Source organism: Echinops telfairi, unplaced genomic scaffold (genome assembly GCF_000313985.2).
Source record: "Echinops telfairi isolate 266 unplaced genomic scaffold, ASM31398v2 ScPeMD7_6273;HRSCAF=7185, whole genome shotgun sequence".
NCBI lineage: Eukaryota > Metazoa > Chordata > Mammalia > Afrosoricida > Tenrecidae > Echinops > Echinops telfairi.
The window spans coordinates 4,956,884-4,964,469 of record NW_022110173.1 but is presented as its reverse complement, the minus strand read 5'-3'; the positions used below and the strand labels follow the sequence as shown (position 1 = coordinate 4,964,469).

General features: G+C 52.1%; 1 protein-coding gene across 1 annotated transcript in view; it reads right to left on the bottom strand.

The window, feature by feature from the left end:
• TUBA8 (tubulin alpha 8) overlaps positions 1-6,543 on the bottom strand; it is an 18,788-nt gene extending 12,245 nt beyond the window's left edge. The window contains exon 1 of the mRNA XM_004710278.3: positions 6,462-6,543. Coding sequence (XP_004710335.1) covers positions 6,462-6,464 — 3 coding nt within the window. The 5' untranslated portion in view covers positions 6,465-6,543. The remainder of the gene's footprint in view (positions 1-6,461) is intronic.
• Between the last annotated feature and the right edge of the window lie 1,043 nt (positions 6,544-7,586).

The following is a 7,586-nucleotide window of genomic DNA, read 5'->3' as shown; positions in this document are numbered from 1 at the left end:
AGAAGAGCAGGGACAGTGGCCCCGCACGCCACAGGGGCTGTACCTAGAGGAGCCAGGCGTTCCTTGTTTGATCTCAGTTACCTCCTTCAACTCATGTTTGTTGAGAGCCTGCTGGGTGAGACCAATCGAAGGTCTTAGAGTTCAATGAAACTATCACAAGATAATTAGAAGCTGCCTGAGCATTCGTGGGAAATTGAGGTCTAGGTTCGTGCACTGCACTCCGCTGGGACACGTCTTTTGCATGAGTTCCCAGCCTGGAATAGCCTTCTCTAGTTACCCTGTGTCTGATCACTGCCCACTGCCTGTCCAAGGCCACCAAGGTCCCCAGGAAGTTCTCCAAGGTGAGCACAATGCAGGACCAGCGCTGACACCCTTCGAGGCCCTCCTCAATGCCCAAGAAAGCTCCTGGGTCACTCATCAGGGGACACTCAGTGTTTAGGATGGTAGGGCGGGAACAGCCTCCTCACTGCCCTACTGTGACTCCCTCCCTGTTACGTTCTAGGTGGAAATGCTGCGGACCAGAGGGGGTAAATGGACAGACTGAAGATCACACAGCTCTCGCAGCAAGAGTCTAGACCAGAATCCACATCTTCGGACCCACCCCGGAGTCCGTTTCCTCTGCACCACACCACATCCTGCCTTACTGGTCCCCTCCTCTCCCAGGGCCATGCAGAGTGCCCACCTCAGCGTCCATGCCACACTGCATCTGTATAGCCTATAACAAGACCACGCTTGTCTGTCTACACTCCAAACAGGAACTCTGCTCCAGTGCCGAGACACACTGAGACTGGCTTCGAGTGGCAGGTAGCCTCTTGGAAAATGGGTCACCCTTCCCAGATAGCACCAGGAATCTGTTTCTCAGGACAGGACAGGGGGGAGAGGGGGACTCAGAGGGTAAGCTGACCCAGCAGAAGATATTTAAGTCCCATGTTTGCTCCTAACTCATATTTCAGATATCCCCATGTCTCGCCAACCAGAGCTCATGCTTTCGCTCACATGTTCTGCCTCTCTCCATTCTATTTTCAATCTGGGCTGATGGAACTCAGACCACTTTGGTGTCACCAGGGAGGGGGAGGGAGGGGGTCGTGTTCCCATGTGCTGCTGGGGCTTCCCTGCCAACCTTCTTCTGAGAAGGACAGTCCGCATTTCTTTCTTCAAGGACAGAACGACACCTGCCGTCACCGGCAGAGCTGGGCTGGGTATGAAAGTTACCGAAGACACATTTTGTACTGTGCTATTACATGAAAGATGGTGGGCTAACTCCTACCCACCCTTTGGGTCTCAAGTGCTGTTATGTCTTCCTTTAAGAAATCTGGCGGGGGGCGGGGGGGGTTTAATTAAAAAAAGAAGAGAAATCTGGAAGAATTTTTCTGGAGCTATGGGCATTTAGAAAGAATCCTTGATATGATTGCCCTGCCATAATCTTGAAACCTTTAGCCAAAACAGCCCCTGAAATCTTTTTAAAATCAAGCAATAGTCTAGCCTAACAAATTAAATCAATAAAACATCTGCCTTGAACATTGTGCTCTTGAAAACCCCGGCTACGGGGATCACTGTGGCTCCCCAAAGACTTAGATAGGAGCCGTGAAGGGCAGTGAGTTTATGGGAACAGGGGAGGGACAGCTCACAACAGGGGGATGAGAATGATGGGCCACTCAAACAATGTGCTCTGTGACTCTGAACTGTTCACGTAAGAATGGTCTTCTTGTGCGGAGTCTTTTGTGTTCTTGGGTGCGTTCCCAACAACAATGTCATAAAAGAGGAATGAGACATCATGTAGTTAATGTCATTGAACTGTGCATGAAGAAATTGCTGAAAGGATGTATCTTTTTGTCTAGTTTCACCAAAGTAAAAGAATAAGAGTAGCAATCGAAGTATAGAAGACCAGGCTGGGGCCCCTGCAATGTGCTCCTCACACGCCCTTCTCCCCTCTCGGTGCCTGCGAGTGCCATGCCATAGTAGACTACTCCACCTTCCTAGAAGAGAATGGCTCTTCGAGGGCGGAAACACTTGTTTTGCTCACTGAATCCCCAGCACACCACGCAGTGCTTGACCACATAAGTACAAGGATGAAGGGAGGGAGACCCTTAGGGGAGGCCTACACATAATCCATCCCTATGCCTACTGAGCACCTACTTTGAGATGAATGGAGTGAAATAGACCCCACCTTGAGGGTCTGTTTCACAAGGTCAAGTGTGGTCACTGCCTAATCAGAGTGGGTGCAATTTGAGTTTTCTCTTCTAGACAGCTTCTGGATCGATCTCCTGCAGCGGGGGACTATGTCAGGGAATCCTGAAGAATGTGGACATGCAGAGATGACCTGTGACATTTTCAGTGACGAGAGCACTTTGAGCAAAGGCCTAAGGCAGGAGATTTTGGGGTGAGTCTCACCGACTGCTCAGCTTGGCGTGTCATAAAGGACAGGACAGATGGAACATCTGTGCCACCTGCAACCATCCTTCCTAGAGGGGAGAAGGCGTGTGACAGAGCTTAAACCAAAAAGAGAAAATGGCAGAATCTCTCAGCCCCTTTCCTGGGCCATTGCAAGGAACCCTTCCTTCAATCTCTTTTTTTTCTATTTTCATATTCATGTCTTTTTTTATTTTCTCTCAGAGGGCTCAGAGCAGCTGACCACTATCCTCTGTCGAGAGTAATCTCCAGCTTTCCCAGCCATGTCCGAGCATCACGAAACCGTGGAACTGGCCAATGAGGAAGGAAAGGGCCAGGAGGAGCCGGCCATGGGTGCAGCCAAACACCTGAGCGCAGTCCATGCTCACCTGGCCAGGCCAAATGTCATACGGCTGCTTTGGGGAAGCTAATTATTACAATCAATCATTGCCAGTTGTCAGGATAGGATAGTAAACCACATATATATCTAAGACCTAGGTCAAGATGACAAGGAGACCCACAGCATTCCAGAAAGACAATTAAGTCAAGAACCAGTATGATCCATAAGAGATGGCGTGGATGATCTTGGCGCAGAACCCTCCAATTAGGGCATATTTGGAATCACTCCGAACAAAGAAGCCAGAACAAACCGTCGACCTACATTCACGTTGGCTCATTTTAGAGGCAGGGCAGTTAGGCAACACCGGGGCTGACCTGAGACCGACTTCAGCAAATGGCAGACAGTGTTTGGTGTGCCAAGTCCATTTCCAACATAAGAGATCATGTGATGCCTGAGGCTCCTGTGCTTTAGCGGACATCTGTAGTGAAAGCCACGAAGGACTTCTAATCCAAGACATACACCTGCTTTCCATTCTCGTCCACGCTCCTGTTCTGAGAGACGCTCTGACAGAGCAACACTAGCCACAAAGGCCTGGTTGGTCCACTTCCTGCCCTGAAGAGTGTCCCTCACCCTCAATGCCCCCACCCCCCACCCCCACACACTATCATTGGCCTGCTTTCTCCAGTTATTTCCTCCTCGGGGTTTATTTTGAACTTTTGTCTTCCTTTCCACGTCACTCAACAGTCCCTCTGAGAGGGCCCTCAGCAAGAACACAAAGCACCAGCTCTGAGGGGCCTGACCTGGGCCTAGCAGGTTCCTATTAGAACTTACCAATGCACCCTGCCAGAACCTGCCCAGGCCTTCACCCCCGCGTCCCTGTTGGGGGATTCTGTTATGTAGGGTGCCTTCACCGAGATCCAGTGGTTTCTGGGGAACCTACGCTTCATGATGGAAAGACAGGGTGCACCCTGCGGGGGCCCTCGTGTCAGAATGTGTGTATTGACCCTGCAGAGCTCATGCCTGCCTACACAGGACAGAGGGCAGAGGGGACAGGGGACAGGGATGCAGTGTCCGTCTCATTTGAATGGCTTTCCTGCCATTTGGTACCTATTCCCAAACTAAACTTAACGGCTCCCCAGCATACAAATGGTGTTCAGGAAACTGTGCTTCAGGTCTTCTCACCTGCCTATGAAATGCAAACACATTCTCTGTGATCTGCTATCATTGACATGGTCTTGACCTAGATCATCTGTCCAGGATTCTCCATCCCACTTCCCAGTGAATGCATCCCAATATTAAGACAGAGGACTGCTTACAAGGGGGCAGTGAGTGCAGATGGCATGGCTCAGGTATAGGAACGTGTCTTACCTACAATCTATAGCAACGCCATGTCTCATTCTACTTAAGACTGAGGCAGCCTCCCCCCACCTCTCTCCCGAGGGAAGGGGATTGTGGAAGACAGCTGCGTGAACCTTTGTAGGCACTAGTGGTCTTCTTTGGATCTAGTAGATTCTTAGGCATGCCATTCTAGCCTTTAAGGAAGGAGTCAAGGAATCTGTAACAAGCCACTCTGTGAATAGGGATGTGTTTAAACGAAGATATTTACACATCAAGACAATCTGCTTACACAAGTGATGGTTCGAACGCTGCAAAATTCATGAAATAAATGAAAGATATTATTTCCTTTTGCAAATAATTCAGTCGCAAGCTTCCTTTTTGAAACATGATTTCTTGGGCACCTTAAAAAAAGTGTACTGTGTCCATCTGGTTTACCAGATAATTTCAGAAACCGTCTGACAGAATGACTATCCGAGTTTGCTCGGAGGAATGGGGGTGACCCGTGGCCCCTCTGCAAGCCTCTGCCAGCTCCCCTCTGAGTGGCTATGATGCTCAAGTCCAAATGAAAACATGCCAGGGAAAGCATTTTGAAAACCATGGTGTGCTCACTGCCTACAAAATAATATAACTGTCAATGTTGTCTCTGCTGCTGGGATTTGATTCAGAACAATAGCGGGGAAGGGAAAGCAGTCAGTTCATAATTATTGAACTAGTGATGCAGATGGACTTGGGAAACCAGCACGCCTTTCCCTCTATTTTGTTTCTCTTCATTCTTTCTTTTTTTCCTAAAACCACTTGATCGGGAGCTAACAGTTATCGATCATCTCGTCCCTTAGTTGTCACATCAAGCAGTACTGTGCAATTACTACCACACTCAGTTTCAGAACATTCTTCTCTTGTTGGTCTCTCTACTTGTGTACACGTTCGAAATGATCTATTATGATAAACATTTTACATGTGTTGTATATAGGGAGCTATAGGTATTTATCATCTAATCAGAACCTCGTGTCTATATTATAACCCCTCTTCATTAACCGTAAGAGTAAAAATTTGTCCAGAGAAGTTAAGTGATTTCCTTGATGTTACACAGCTCCGGCTCTGGGTTCCTTCTCTGGCCACGCACCCTGACTGGGGCAGGAATGGGTTCGTCTGGCTACTGTCCCCAACACCCCACGTTTTTCAACCTTGCTGGTATACCTGGGCGCCTGCTGGGGTAGAGAGAGAGCATGGCAGATCTGAAACTAGGTGCCTCAGAGCTAGAGCCTGAATAAGGCTGCCCTGGGCACATTCCCAAAATGGCAGGGGACTGGGGGAGGAGGGGAGGTTTCTGCCGGCCTGCTCTGGCGCAGACACCTGGAGCCAGAGTGCTCAGAGAATCTGACCTTGGCCCCAGCGACTGGCTGGTTCAGCAAACCCCTACCCCAATCAAAACCACCTTCCCGCTGTTGAAATACTAGGACTCTGACCAGGAGGTTTAGAGGGTTGTCTGGCGTTCGGTCACTGGGGGATGATTGTTACCTCCCGGGGGACGTGGGTTTGGGGGGCGGGGGTGATCCTAGAGGTGGACCGACAAAGTGGAGTGAGTGTCTCCATATTTGCTTTCCACAGGAGCAGTTCTACCCTGTCCTATAGAGTCGCTAATGAATCGGAATCCACTCGTGGGTGGTGAGGTTTGAGTTATATTTGCGAATGGGGCAAACACAAGAAGAGGCGAAGGAGCCACTGCTAAGCCCACTAAACCGGGGCGCAAAGCAGAATCAGGGTCTCAGACCCCTGACCTCTGACCTCCGGGAAGTAGACTCTTCTGAGCCAAAGGTCGGGGAAGGCCAGGATCCTGGGAAGCTGAGCGCGCCGTGGGGGTGAATAAGCCACACTGGAGCTGTGGGTGTCCCAAACCCAATCCTGTGGCCAGCTGGCCGGGGCAGGCGAATGGAGAAGGGCCACAGGGTGGGTGCCAGAAAAGCTCAAGGGCCCTTGACATTGGGAGGTCCTGTCACCGTGGGAGAGCTGCGCCCACTCCAGCGAGCGACCTGGAATCCTGAGACCGCCCTCCTCGCCGGGCTTGGGTTCCAGATCCCCCGGGTTCCAGATCGCCCCCACCCTGCTTCTCCAGGGCCCTCCGCTCCCCCCCTCCCCTGCCTGCACCTCCCGGGGATCTGGGCGGCGGGGCAGGGGTGTGCAACTCCCACAAGTCTCTACTTTCTCCCACCAGATGCCCAAAGGTATGAACACCCCCCGCCTGCCCCCAGCGCTGACTAGACGCCCCCAGGACTAGGAGCGGCGGCTCCCTAGTGCCCTGGCGCCCCCGCGTAAATGCAGCTGGAGGGGGGGGGCGGAGGCAGGAGCTTGTCCCGCGCCCCCCAGACTCCCTGCCCCAGACCCCCGGCAGGCTCACCATCGCGACTGCTTTCCTCGCGCGCTCGCCTCGCAGCTGGGTCTGCCCGCCCCAACCGCTCCAGACCCGGCCGCCAGCGCTGTTATGACGCACCGGGCGGGCGGGGGTGGCCGGGACGCACGTGCTGGCCGCAGCTGGCCCGGAGCATCACAGTGCCCGGGGAGGGGAGGGACGCGATAGGTCACAATTGCTCTCCCCGCCCACTGGTGGCTGGGCCGGCCGGGGATCCCGGGGCCACTGGCGGGGTGGCGCTGCGCGCTCGGGCTCCGGCTCCGCCCGCGGCCGTCTCTCTGTTCCACGTGCACTCGGAGGCCGCCCGGACCACGCAGCCACCCAGCAAAGAAATGGAAAGTGCGGACGGGCAAAAGCTCCTCTTCTCCCCCAATTTTCCATTCTGTTCTCACCGCCAAACCAAGCCCTCGGAGGTGCAGGCGGGAAGGCACGTATTTGGTCGAGGTTTAGTGGACTGGACCCCTGGCCCACGGGGAGGGCAGAAGTCAGGGTTCCTGCATGGCCCGCTGGTGGGAAGTGCAGGGGAGTCCCAGATTTGCTGGAACGCTGCTCTCGAAGTCTCTCTCTCCCTCCACTGAGGCTTGCTTGGTCATTGGAGAATTCAATAAGGCGCCTGGTACACAGCGGGTGTCCAATGGGCATTGAATACAGCTTGGTCCCTGTTTCCATTACCCAGGAATTCGATATTGCTTTCTATTGTTCTTGGTAGGGGCAGTTCTATTGGTTTCCACTTGACTTTTCCGGCCACAATAGCCCTTACTCCACTTACCAGAAACCCAAAATGGGGGTCCTGCCACTTGCTGCGTGGATCCCGATTACACATCTGGAACTATCACTACAGGACAGGGTGGGTTTGGGCACCCCACAGGACCCACTGGTGTGAGTTGAAAGTAGGACTACAGCCATGCTAATTTTAATCAAATTCTGTTATATAGTTATGTTATTGTGACCATTTCCCAAGGTTCAAACAAGAGTTTGGAATGTTAATTACTATCTGAATCCTGCTTGGAGTTGAATTGGCCCCTCTAGCTTTCTTGGTCCTGGTATAAGACTGATCAGGAGCAGTCAATTGGAAAATAGACATCAAAATCATGAATCACAGAATTCTGTTTC